The 13,940-nt window shown below is 42.8% G+C and overlaps 1 protein-coding gene across 1 annotated transcript; it reads left to right on the forward strand.

The window, feature by feature from the left end:
* The first annotated feature begins 11,001 nt into the window (after positions 1-11,001).
* Positions 11,002-13,716, forward strand: trh (thyrotropin-releasing hormone). The gene is made up of 3 exons (XM_029435826.1): positions 11,002-11,132; positions 11,619-11,849; positions 12,333-13,716. Exons 2-3 carry the CDS (start codon positions 11,660-11,662, stop codon positions 12,953-12,955), a joined length of 813 nt encoding a protein of 270 aa, XP_029291686.1. The 5' UTR covers positions 11,002-11,132; positions 11,619-11,659; the 3' UTR covers positions 12,956-13,716.
* Positions 13,717-13,940: the final 224 nt, after the last annotated feature.

Genomic DNA, 13,940 nt, shown 5'->3' on the forward strand with positions numbered 1-13,940 from the left:
CCTCACACATTCCCACACAGCCACTGAGGTTGCCTGAAAATACTGGATCTCTCTGAGATGCATGATAAATATTCTGAGGGTGGCCTCATGAAGGATAATTGTAGTGCTTTAAGGTTCGCAAGTCTAAACCTCTATAATATCTGGAGGCTGGTAAATCTGAAGTTAGATATTGTAGGGTAAGTATACAGTGACTGAAGGCACAGAAATCAGGAGCAACAAACTGCTGATGATGTGTATGATGTGATCAGGGATGACAATATAAAAAGCTTTGATAAATGTATCACATTTTTAAGTCAGAGCACTATGAGATAATATTTCTCGATCTTTTTCTCTATCAAACAAAAAACTAAAAAAACTATTTTTGATTGATATAAGTTAAACAACACCATTTTTAAGCCTACAATAACTCATTATTTTTGCCACTCGGGGGCAGCAAAAACAATTTGTAACACTGATAATATCACGAAGCCTGATAGGGATACAAACTTGTTAGCAGTTGCTTCTTAACACATCCAGCAGATATTGAGCAAAATTAGCATTCATTTAGAGTTTTGTTTCTGATCATCTGACAAATGGGAGTCAAATATTTATTCCCCTTTAATTGTGGAGGGAATATGTGACTCTTTAAGAGCTGTCAAACATTTGGTAGCAGTCTGAGTTTTTCACTGAAAACAGCTGCCTGCTGTGGCTGAAAACAACAAAATGAGAGCGATGAGAGTGAACCAATACAGGGAAGTGGCTGGTTGGAAAACAAAAAGAATGAGCTGAAAGACAAAAGCTCCGTAGAGCTGAGAGGAACTGCGGAGTCGGCTTTCTCTGTAGATGCTAGATTTGATTAGGTTTAGGCATGAGGAGTGAGATTGGTTAGGGTAGTAAGCCAATCAAAAGGAGCAGAGTAAGATGTTTGGTGGATATACTCTAGCAGCATCTACCATCATTCTCAGGGGGTTCATGGACGAGCAACTCTTTTAACATAGAAGTAGTCACATGACCGGCAATCCTAACAAGCCAATGTGTCTGTAATGTGTCCTTAAGTAAACATCTCTGCAGGGTTATAAAATGGTTACAGCCTGCAAACAAATCGACTGATTTGAACAATTTTTAAAAAAGAAAAGTGTCACTATCTTAGAACAGATATATGATTATAAGTCTGACAGGTTAAAATAATCTATTTTTTTTGTTTTGAGAAAATAGGGATTTGTGGACTCAATTAATTAAAGACAAAATGGTTTGATAAAATGGATAATTTTATCTGCAGTTAGGGATTCCTTATAAAACCTTTTTTCCCTGAAATATTTCTCCATTAATCACTCCTGAAGGAATGAAATATTTAAAACCTTACATCTTCCATTTCAGCCCATCGTGGGCTGAAAGATCAGCTCAATCTAGTACGATTACGGCTGGTCCCATACACTACCTGACTGTGATGGAGGGCTGCGAAGACGAGGGAGGACAGACACGGAGGGAGAGAGAGGGAGCGTGATGATAAGTGAGCTGTAGCATGTGCTAGTAGTGCACTAATCACGGTCTCCAGCTGAAGAAACACACCGGCGCCTCACAGTTTATTGAGAGATAATGGGATTCTCAGGGCAACAGACACACGGCTAAAGAGAGATGAAATCTGATAATAATAATAATGCAAAATACTCTGTGTGTGAGTGTGTGTGTGTGTGTGTGTGTGTGTGTGTGTGTGTGTGTGTGTGTGTGTGTGTGTGTGTGTGTGTGCCTATGTTTGGGCATATTGTGAGTCAGACTAACTGTTCTGTGTGATGAAAAATGAGGAAATCTGGCATTAGGCAATATGGGAACAGAAACAAGCCCAGCTTTCAGAGTCTAAGTACGGATTTTAGATTCCTAGGCACAAAATGGCAAAATAAAATATCAGAAGAATAGGATAAATGTGAAAATCCTACTGTGATAAGGTTTTATCAACTCTTTTTTTGATCATTTTCATCTGTCTTTTTACACATATTTTATTGAGCACTGTAGGGAGACTCAGATCTAAGATTTTCTTTGCCAACGACTGCTTCTTTGTAATTGTTGTGCATATGACAATAATAAAAACTTGAAACTTGAAGAGCTTTACTAAAATATGTTTTTCTATTTTTAGTTATTTATCACACATCATGCTATGGATAGCAGGGTACATTGGTCCACTTGTTGCCACAGCCTCATACAGCCATTTTGCAGCTGCAGTGAGCAGGATTTTTGTCACTGGGATGGATCAAGGTCTTGTTGATATTTTTCTAAACAGCTGCAGGCTTCTGTAAAATCACCCACTGTGTGAGCCCTTTAAGAACCCGTTTTGATATTTACGAGAATATTTCCGGAAAATATAAACTCTGACGCAAATTGCTCTGTCCCCAATCCCCTCCGTTCTCATCATTTGCCTCTGGACACCCATTAAGCACTGCAGGTCAAAGATAATTTGCCAACAACTTCAACCTTTCAGCCGGCACAGCTCTCTGTCGGAGCCTTAAAGGTAAACACATCATCACATCACATTCTTTTTCAACACAAAGACATCACAGCGGTAAAATAATAAAATCTACATTTTTTTCCTTTTAAATATTCCAAAGATGTGTTTATTGAAAGAGAAATGAAAGAACTCCATTTAAACTAAATCGTGCACACACACACACACACACACACACACACACACACACACACACACACACACACATACACTCACACACACACAGAGCCGTATCTAACAGTGCGCCCTGTAAGCTGTCACTCATTCCCCTCCGCAGTGACCCCTGTCAGGCCTGTGTCACTTTTGCGGGATCAGGCCATCCATACGCACTCACTTTTCCATTTGTTTATTTATTTGTTTGTGTCGCTTCGTTTCACAGTGTCTGCCTTCATCCTGTCCATCTTCTACTCTGCGCTTCTTACACACCCCTCAGATGTCTCGTCTTTCAAGATGTCACCTTTGGCTGTTTTTCCCTCAGCCAAACAGAGGTGTTGGATTTCACCTGTCTTACAGTTCCACTCTCCACTTTCTGTGAGTTTCACTCAACTTTGTGAGGACTTGTTATTGACTCTTCTTTTGTGAGCTCATCTGTTTTGGTGAAACCAAAACATCCTTCATGCCAAGAAACGAAAAAAAAAAAAACTAGAGTAATATTGAGCTGTATGTCAAGAGAGGATGTGTTTCTATGTGATTTTGGAGCTACTAAGAAGCATTGTTCAGCGTACAGTTTTTGAACAGTATAAACATTATAGTTGATGTACTAAAAACACATAATTGTTCATTTAAACCTGCTATAATAAATATATATAATAATATATAATATATATAATAAATACCTCTCTGTTTGTGCCTATGCCCCAAACCGCAGTTTGGAGTATTCGGCCTTCTTGGAGACCCTGAATGGAGCCCTGCAGGAGGCTCCAGTAGGGAACTCTGTAGTCTTGCTGGGAGACTTCAATGCACACATGGGAAATGATGGAGACACTTGGAGAGGCGTGATTGGGAGGAACGGCCTCCCTGATCTAAACCCGAACGGTCGTTTGTTGTTGGACTTCTGTGCTAGTCATGGAATGGCCATAACAAATACCATGTTCGAACATAAGTATGCTCGTAAGTGTAAGTGGTACCAGAGCACCCTAGGCGAAAGGTCGATGGTCGATTTTGTAATCGTATCATCTGATCTGAGGCCAAATGTTTTGGACACTCGGGTGAAGAGAGGGGCGGAGCTGTCCACCGATCACCATCTGGTGGTGAGTTGGATCAAGGGGTGGGGGAAGACTGAACTGGGAACATCTGGAGGAAGCCCCTGTCCTGGAGATCTTCAACACACACCTCCGGCGGAGCTTTTCAGACATCCCTGTGGAGGTTGGGGGCATTGAACCTGAGTGGGCGGTGTTCAAAACCTCTATTGCTGAAGCTGCGGTGATGAGCTGTGGTCTCAAGGTCTTAGGTGCCTCAAGGGGCAGTAACCCTCGAACACCGTGGTGAACCCCGGTGGTCAGGGAAGCCGTCCGACTGAAGAAGGAGTCTTTCCGGGTTATGTTATCCGGGAGGACTCCGGAAACTGTTGCAGGGTACCGATGGACTAGAAGGGTGTGGGAGAAGTTCGGAGAAGCTATGGAGAAGGACTTTCGGTCGGCAATTAGGTGCTTCTGGAAAACCATCCTGCACCTCAGGAGGGGGAAGCGGGGAACCGTCCAAGCTGTGTACAGCAAGGGTGGGATCCTGCTGACTTCGACTGAGAAGGTTATCGGGTAGTGGAAGGAGCACTTTGAGGAACTCCTGAATCCGACTAACACGCCCTCTATGGTAGAGGCAGAGCTGGAAGCTTATGGGGATCATCGTCAATTTCCCTGACAGAAGTCACTGAGGTAGTCAAACAACTCTACAGTGGCAAAGCCGCAAGGGTTGAAGAGATCCGTCCAGAAATGCTGAAGGCTTTGGGTGTTGAGGTGCTGTCTTGATTGACACGCCTCGTCAACATTGCGTGGAAGTCTGGGACAGTGCCTAGGGGGTGGCAGACTAGGGTGGTGGTTCCCCTATTTAAAAAGGGGGACCAAAGAGTGTTTGCCAACTACAGGGGTATCACACTTCTCAGCCTCCCTGGTAAAGTCTACTCCAAGGTACTGGAAAGGAGGGGTTGGCCGGTAGTCAAACCTCTGATTGAAGAGGAACAATGCGGATTCCGTCCTGATCGTGGAACAACGGACCAACTCTTCACTCTCGCAAGGATCCTGGAGGGGGCCTGGGAGTACGCCCATCCGGTCTACATGTGTTTTGTGGATCTGGAGAAGGCGTATGACCGGGTCCCCCGGGTGATACTGTGGGAGGTGCTGCGGGAGTATGGGGTGAGGGGGTCACTTCTGAGGGCCATCCAATCCCTGTACGCCCAAAGCGAGAGTTGTGTCCGGATACTCGGCAGTAAGTCGGACTCGTTCCCAGTGAATGTTGGCCTCCGCCAGGGCTGCGCTTTATCACCGATCCTGTTCGTGATTTTCATGGACAGGATATCGAGGCGTAGTCGTGGAGGAGAGGGGTTGCAGTTTGGTGGCCTGAGGATCTCATCGCTGCTCTTTGCAGACGATGTGGTCCTTATGGCATCATCGGTCTGTGACCTTCAACACTGGATCAGTTCGCAGCCGAGTGTGAAGCGGTTGGGATGAGGATCAGCACCTCAAAATCTGAGGCCATGGCTCTCAGCAGGAAACAGGTGGATTGTCTACTCCGGGTAGGGAATGAGCCCTTACCCCAAGTGAAGGAGTTCAAGTACGTCGGGGTCTTGTTTGCGAGTGAGGGGACGATTGGAGCGAGAGATTGGCCGGAGAATCGGAGCAGCGGGGGCGGTACTGCAGTCGCTTTACCGCACCATTGTGACGAAAAGAGAGCTGAGCCAGTAGGCAAAGCTCTCATCCTACCGGTCGATCTTCGTTCCTACCCTCACCTATGGTCATGAAGGCTGGGTCATGACCGAAAGAACGAGATCACGGGTACAAGCGGCCAAAATGGGTTTTCTCAGACGGGTGGCTGGCGTCTCCCTTAGTGATAGGGTGGGAAGCTCAGCCATCCGTGAGAGACTCGGAGTAGAGCCGCTGCTCCTTTACTGTTGAAAGGAGCCAGTTGAGGTGGTTCGGGCATCTAGTGAGGATGCCACCTGGGTGCCTCCCTAGGGAGGTGTTCCAGGCACGTCCAGCTGGGAGGAGACCTCGTGGAAGACCCAGGACTCGGTGGAGAGATTATATCTCCTCACTGGCCTGGGAACGCCTCGGGATGCCCCAGTCGGAGCTGGAGGATGTGGCCAGGAGAAGGGAAGATTGGGGTTCCTTACTGGAGCTGCTGCCCCCGCGACCCGACCCCGGATAAGCGGTAGACGATGGAAGGATGGATGGATAATAAATATTTTTATATTAATAATAGGTGACTCTTGGTGATGAACCAACACATAATTATCAAGACTCTGCAGTTCAACTCAGCTCAGAAGGTTTTAGCATCTTTCAGCTCATTGACAGATCATGGTTTAGGTAAAAATAAGTATTTCCTTTCCTGTTTCTGACCCAGAGATTTTGTAGTTTTCTTTGAGAGGAGAGTCTCCAGCAGGCAGCTGTTATCAGAGAAAAAGCTCTTGATTAAAACCCACCGTACACTAGCCAACAGAGAAGCAAAGTTAACAACTAACTGGTGAACAAAGTGGAGCATTTAGCAAATTAATAGGAAGATATTTTTTCTCAGTAGTAAGTACAGACCAACGAGACCCAGAGAGTGAATATTGAACTGAACAGAAACACAACTCCAAATGAATAATAATGTTGCTTCTTTTGTGCCGGATGTGTAAATAAGCAACTGCTAAGAACACATTCACCATATCAACTTTATAAAGTGATACTATGTCAGTATTGTGGTTACAGCTTGTTGCAATGACAAACAAAGCCACCACTCAACAGTGTCAACATGTCTGAGATGAGGACCAGATATGTCGGTTTTATAGGATTAAGATCATCCACAGCAGATTGTTTGTACTATATGTATATAATACATATCATGAAACAAATTCAGATCACAATGTGCTTGAAGTCAACCTGTTGACTTGTTGATTGAGGAGGGATGTGAATGATGTCGCTGGAGATAATCAGTAATATCTGGCAGAGTTTGTCAGGAGATAGCTTTTTAAGCAATTTAACTTTAATTTAACAAGGATGCAATAATGTGCAATAAATTATTTGTCTTATTTTTGTTGCTGCGTAGGAACCTGTTCCCTCCAATAAAGTTTCATCTGTAGTCAAATGTCTATATGTGCTCATCTCTCTAGTTCAGTGTGTGTGTGTGTGTGTGTGTGTGTGTGTGTGTGTGTGTGTGTGTGTGTGTGTGTGTGTGTGTGTGTGTGTGTGTGCGTGTACGTGTGCGTGCATGAGTGTGCCACAGCTGCCTTTGACTTCCCAGGACTGAAAGAGCTAGATTTATACTGAATGCTGAAGGGATCATTAAGCACCAAGTTATTGAGGAAAATGTCTCATGAGCTGCACACTGGGGAGACACGGCATTACGAAGCAAGTCTCGACTTCAAGTCCAAACACGAAGGCTAACTGAAATTCATAGCAAACAAATCATACTTAAAATACTCATGAACTAAACAGCTTTGTGCAACGGCTGGATTTGGACATCTATCTGAAATCTGACGATGTTCACATTGCAGGCAAGAGTGGCTGAATCTGATTGCATTTGTTGTGCATTTGTTTTTTTCCTAACAGTGTGAACAGCTAAAATCACATGGAATCTGATCTTTTCAATTCTGATGTGGGCCACTTTCATATGTGGTCCTAAATACCCATAGATACAGGTCTGATTTTTTGCAATAGGACCTCCTTCTGAACAGTCCTATAGGAATTCTTGCAACTTTTATGTCACTCTAGATCAAAATTTGTCACAATTCTGCGCTGCAGGAGTCAAATCAAGTCAATATATAGCACCAGATCATAACAGAGGTTATCTACTCTGTTTTATATTTAATCACTCTGTGAATACAAACATGGAAGACTGCTGCAATGGAGGTAGTCAGTGGAGGGAAAGTGTTCGTTACCATTAACTTATAAATGAAATCATAAACTTTTTATGACCGAGACCAGCTGAGTCCTGACAACACTCAAGTGAACTCAACAACCACGTCCAGCTGCGACGAACGTTATGCGTTTACATCCATGTGATCCAGTTTTTTCCAGTGTTTTTGTGGAGGTCTCAAGCTAATACTGACACGTTTCTCTGCAAAGAAAAAGACCGTTGAATGGAGCTTTCTGGATGGAGAGACAACACTTTGTGTTAATAAGAGGGAAAACAGGTAGTTTCATGTTGTTTGAATTCAAACAAAAGTTTAGGGAAAACAGCAAGTCATTCGAGAATTTGAGAAGCTGAAACCTTTAAATGTTACAATATGATAATTGAAAAATAAATAAATAATAATAATGAATAATAATAATAATAATAATAATAATAATAATAATAATAATAATAATAATAATAATAATAATAATAATAATAATAATAATAATAATAATAATAATAATAATACATTTTATTTAGAGGCGCCTTTCAGGACACCCAAGGTCGCCTTACAGTGCATTTAAAAGTTAAAACAACCAAAACAAAGACGGAAAACAAATTAGTCAAACCGACATAGATAAAACAGGCAAGACAGAGTGTGGAGTGACGGAGTGAAAAGAGGATCTGTGATAACAAGTTGGTTGTGTTTTAGAGTGAGTAGGCCAGTTTAAACAGGTGGGTTTTGAGGTGGGATTTGAAAGTCGTAATGGAGTCAGACTGTTTGATGTGTGGAGGCCGAGAATTCCAGAGCCTGGGCTCCCATGGTGCTGAGGCGGGAGGTGGGAACAGTCAGGAGTCCGGCTGAGGATGAGCGCAGGGAGCGGGAGGGGGTGTATTCCTGGAGGAGGTTTGAGAGATAGGTGGGGGCGAGGTTGTTGAGGGCTTTGTTTGTGAGCAGAAGGTTTTTGTAATCAATCCGGAATCAAGTTCCAGAAATGAGTGAGGAGTTAATTATATTAGTGATCATGGGGTAAATGGATGGCAGACAGGCTTTGACAAGGGTAGTGGGGACGGGATCAAGCTGGCAGGTGGTGCATTTTGGCTTTACAGATGAGCTTGGAGATGGTGGCCTCTGATGCTGGAGTGAAGTTGGAGAGGGTGCTGGTGGGTGGTTGGACCGTGGTGGCCATCCAGAGTGGGTCCGTCGAGAGGGCGCCTGATGAGGCCAGCTGTAGGTGGATGTTGCTTACTTTGGAGCCGAAAAATTGCAGAAAGTCAGTGCAGCGTTCAGGGGAGATATTAGGAGGGAGGGTTCTGGGGGGCTGAAGTAGGTGACTGTGTTACCGGTGCCAGTGCTGATAAGGTTGGAGTAGTAGGTGGATTTGGCAGTGGAGAGGGCGTTCTTGTAGTGATGTAGATGATCAGCATAGATTTGGGTGTGTACTGATAATCCGGTCTTTTTACACAGCCGTTCAAGTCGACGACCAGTTGTTTTGAGCCGTCGAAGGTCGGAGGTGAACCAAGGAGCGGTGTGGGCAAAGGAGACTGTGCGGGTTTTGACAGGGGCCAGGGCGTCAAGCGAGGAGGACAGACAGTAATTGTAGTGACTCACCAAGTCAGCAGGGGAAGAGGATGGGAGAGGGATGGGGTAGGAGTTGATCAGGGTGGTGAGATCTGTGTGGTCGATGTGTTTGATATTTCTGAAAGAGATGATCCGTTCTTCTTTAGCTTTTGATCGGGGGCGTGTACCTCAAAGAGCACAACTTTGTGGTTAGAGTTAGGAAACTCGGCATTGGTGACATTACAAGGACTAATGCCAGTGGAGCAGATCAAGTCCAATATGTGGCCTTTATTATGGGTAGGAAAGTTAACATGTTGTGTGATACTAAGACAGTCACTGGATGGGTCGTCAATGTGGATGTTACAGTCTCCAGTGAGAATAACAGTAGGGGACATTTCACATACAGATGTTAATAATGAGGAAAATTCAGTGAGAAAAACAGCAGAGGGTTTTGGTGGTCTGTAGATGATGACAATAATGATGGGTTTGGGGCCTGAGAGTTTAACAGCTAGACATTCAAAGGAAGAGTGATGGGGGACAGTGACAGCAGTGACTTTGATGTCCTTACGGTAGAGCAAGGCGAGACCACCCCCCGCCCTCCCGGTGTTGCGGGGTTTACACCTATAGGCAAAACCCGGTGGAACGGATTCATTTAACTGGGAGAAGTCATTAGGCTGTTGCCAAGTCTCGGTGAGGCATAAAAAGTAAAGCTTTCTGTCCACAATGAGCTCAGAAACCAGCAGGGCCTTACTGGTGAGAGATCTTACATTGAAAATAACTCATTTCAAGCATTCAAGTGGCGCATAGGTGGCTGCTTTGGGCAGTGGGGATAACACAGTGTGATTGACAGTGCAGGTGACAGTGCGAGGGGGTCAGGGCTTGGTGGACCAGAAGGAGCAAATGTTTGTGTTATTGTTGTGTTGTGTGTCAATGAATCAACTGATCGCTCAAGTTCTAATTGTATATACTGTTGAGTAGTTACATATTTTACAATGCATTCAAATAGTGTGTATCTTATTGTACAATGTTCCCTTTAAAGTTAATTTTTTTGTTTTTTTTATGAAAAATCTTAATCTGCAAAATAACCAGAAACTCCAGTTATAATGTAGTAAAAAGTACAGTATTGTAGAGGAGTAGAAGTTTTAAGTATCAGAAAATTAAAATACTCAAGTATAAGTATTTAAATTTGTACTTTTACAGTACTGGAGTAAATGTATTGCTAGTTTTTATCACTGAATTTAACAAATGACATTACTAAGCATTAAATCTGGCTTCTGATGTCACCACATTTTGTTTTTCTGGTTGCTTTATATACATACAGTCAACATCCCTTGCTCCCACTCTATGTAAAACTTGTAGCCCCTCTGATACATTCAGCTGTGTTGCATCGTGACCAGAAAGTGCATTATGTGTGCTCTGAAGAACCAGATGGATTCAGCTCTCCCTCCTGAGTCCTGTGACCTTAGGGTATTTTTGAAAAATATGAAAGAATCTATCTGCAGCACTTACTGGCGCCACATTGGAGAACTTTGGATTGTTTCATCTGAGTGGCAAACAATAAGATCAAATAGAAGCCTTTTGTATGAAGACTCATATTCTGTATAAAAACATCTGAATAAATAAAACAATATGCATCCACGCCAAACGATTATTCAAGATAGCGAATAATGAACTTGAATAAATGACTAATATGGTCTAAAAATCTAAAAATGTTACGCATTGATTTATCTTATCCAGTATAGCAGTAGTGCCTGCTGTCTATATCATATATTCATTTGTTTTTCAAATGACAAATTGGGCAGCGGCCCCTATAGGGCGATCATTCAGCACATCCAGTTGCGCACGACTTCGTGACATCAGTGGGGACGAGGGATCCTGAAAAATGACTCTGGTGGAGGTATGACGACAGCGACCGGTAAGTATAAATGCTGAGAACGGAAAGTTTTCTGCTCAGACCTCCAGACTCGGCCTCCACGGGTCACCAACTGCTGCGAGAGGCTGAGAGCAACTATCATCACTGTGCGCTCAACAGAGGCTGAGAAAGACGAGACTTTGGATACTTCCAGGGTGAGTCTGGCGCACTTTAGAATAAACACTTATAGAACAACGTAAATATATCTATAGTTTGTGTTAATGGCTCCGCTTCATCATATCTGGGTAGATTTACTATGCGTTATTCAACTTTATTTCGGAGTTTTTCTTAGACAGCATGACGTTCAGTTTACATATTTTCTTTTTGTAAAATAAATTTAAATTGGGATTTTTTTGCATTTATTCCAATGCAGATTAGCTCTTTTTTTGTTGATTGTCTTGATTTTATAAGTTTTATAAGTTGTTAACTTGTAACTGTTCCGAATTAAATGAGAGCAGTCCGCTTTAACAGCTGAAACAAGTTACAATTTGCACCAGAATTTTTTAGTCATCCGAAGTCTCAGAAGACTGCTGGTCTCAATATTGAATCAAATTGCTTAAAGATATAGTGTAGCTATATGTTCAGAGAGTTCGCCTTGGCTCCACATTCATTTAATCTATTTAATTTGATCTTTCCCATAGATCATAATCTATTTCTCCATCTGACGAGCAACTAAATTGCAATGAAGTCGACATGTCTGCTCATCTTGGCTTCTCTCGTGGTCTGCAACTTGACCGTGTCTGGAGGACAGGACCTCCCCACTGAGGATGAGACTGACGGAAGGACCATAGACGACATCATACTACAGAGAGCAGAAAGTCTCCTGTTACAATCCATTCTCAGAAAGATGCAGGATGAAGACGGCAGAAATGGTGCGTAAAATATATATATATGTGTTGGATCAATTGATTCAACGATTGATTTGTTGGGAAATAGTGCCCTTAAGTACCTAAAATGTTTAATATTCAATTTTAAGTCATTCAATTCAATTCAATTCAATTCCCCACTACCATGACATTGATATCTGGGCTATTTGTCTCATGTTTTATATTGAAAGTCTTTAACGAAAGTGGATACGTGTTCCAAGCAGCGTGTTCTAAGCGTGTACTGATTTCCAGTTATACATGTAAATAATCATAATAAAATGTTTGAAAATGTGTTTTAAAACGTTAAAATGACGGAAAAACGTTCTTCCAATTTAATATGATGCAAGGAATGTGGACCTCCATCTACACTCATGTGTGCGCAAGTTACGCACGGCATAGACACGTTGGAGAAACGGTTTTGCAGTTAAGGGATATTTCATGTAGGCTTAGGGCTACTTGAAGTAATCTAAATGTCATTCCTTTTTTCAGAGGGATTTTCCTCTCAGACGGAATGGGTGACAAAACGTCAGCATCCCGGTAAAAGGTACAGCGAGGATTTGGAGAAGCGGCAGCATCCGGGGAGGAGAGACGAAGACGAGGATGAACAGTACTTGGATGTTGAAAAGAGACAGCACCCGGGCAAACGCGAAGATGAAATGCACTCATTCATGGAGCTCCATAAAAGGCAGCACCCGGGAAAGCGCTTCACGATGGAACACGTTTCTGAAAACCCCGTAATGCTCCTGAGTGAACTTTCAAAACGACAGCACCCGGGAAAGCGCTACCTGGTGCTGCACAGCAAACGCCAGCACCCAGGTAAGCGCCACCCAGAGGATGAGGACGAGGATGGGGATTGGGATGCGGATGCAGATGGAGACGAAGACATCGCCGAGTTGGAAAAGCGTCAGCACCCCGGAAAACGGTTTTTGGATAACTTCAGTCCGGATTTAGGCACAAACAGTCCGTGTGATGTATTGGACCCTACGAGCTGCAGCAAGACCAGTTTGCTGCTCGACTTTTTAGACAACATAAACAAGAGTCATGCGGAGGAGAAGAGACAACACCCGGGTAAAAGGTTTGCACCCGAGGAGGATTTAGTGGACGGGGAGTAGGTGAAACAAAAGCCTGGTGTGCGTGTACTGCTGTATTGTAAACAAATAAATGTGTAAATGAAGTGACCATAAAGAATTATTAAAAATGAAAAAAGAATTTACATCATTTAATCTCTTGTACCACCGTTTTTCTTTGGCTGCTGTATCGTCATCGCAAAACATTTATCTGCGGTTTGTTTCTTTGGAGAGCGCGTAATTGTCCTCCAAAACCGACTATATCGCTGTAAATATGGTTTACATTACAGTGCGTGCCCTATGTTGATCTTTGTTAATTAATTATTATAATAATTTAGTATTTATTCCGTTAATTAGGCTATAATGCTAACATCAAGTCCAATAATGACAGCATTAGTATACTGGCTGTTGCGATGGTGCCTCTGTGAGGCAACACACGCTTGTCAGGAAAGTACATGCTTGAAATATGATCAATATGATCAATAAAAGTGGCTAACGTTTAGAGCTTTGCAGAGGAAATCCCTTCATTGATTGATTTGTGTTTCTTTCTTTTTTTTACTTATGTAAACTATAATGAATACCACCGCAAGTAAAAAGTGTCACTGGTTATTTTTCTACATATAATTGCATGGATTAAGTTTATTTAACTTAATGTTGTAAATTAAAAGTTATACCTTTGCCTTACAGTCAACCACCAATGTTGTTTGTTGGACAATAAAACGCATTGGTACAAATGTATGGTTTTCTTTAGTTGCCGTAATTCATGCCTTGGAGCACTATTAAAGTCTATTAAACTGTTTATCCAACCCAACAGGTCTAAGTGTGTAGTCCAACAAAGCAGTCCCTCTGCCTTCGCCTCATCTAAGGGTTAATGCAATTCAACAGCAGACAGAGTGTCACGTATCCTCTGCTCACTTTAATTGGGCTCATTCCATCACAGCAGCTGCCCGCAGGCCTGATCAATATGCAAATTGTTCATCTAGCACACGAGGATAGATGGCTCTCCACTTAAGCGTGCACACAACTTTCA

Source organism: Cottoperca gobio, chromosome 7 (assembly GCF_900634415.1).
Source record: "Cottoperca gobio chromosome 7, fCotGob3.1, whole genome shotgun sequence".
Taxonomy (NCBI): domain Eukaryota; kingdom Metazoa; phylum Chordata; class Actinopteri; order Perciformes; family Bovichtidae; genus Cottoperca; species Cottoperca gobio.

Bases quoted from the DNA above. Each gene is read 5' to 3' on its own strand.
- trh (XM_029435826.1), top strand. From the start codon at position 11,660: ATGAAGTCGACATGTCTGCTCATCTTGGCTTCTCTCGTGGTCTGCAAC. The intron at 11,850-12,332 runs GTGCGTAAAATA...TCCTTTTTTCAG, and splicing joins GGATGAAGACGGCAGAAATG to AGGGATTTTCCTCTCAGACG.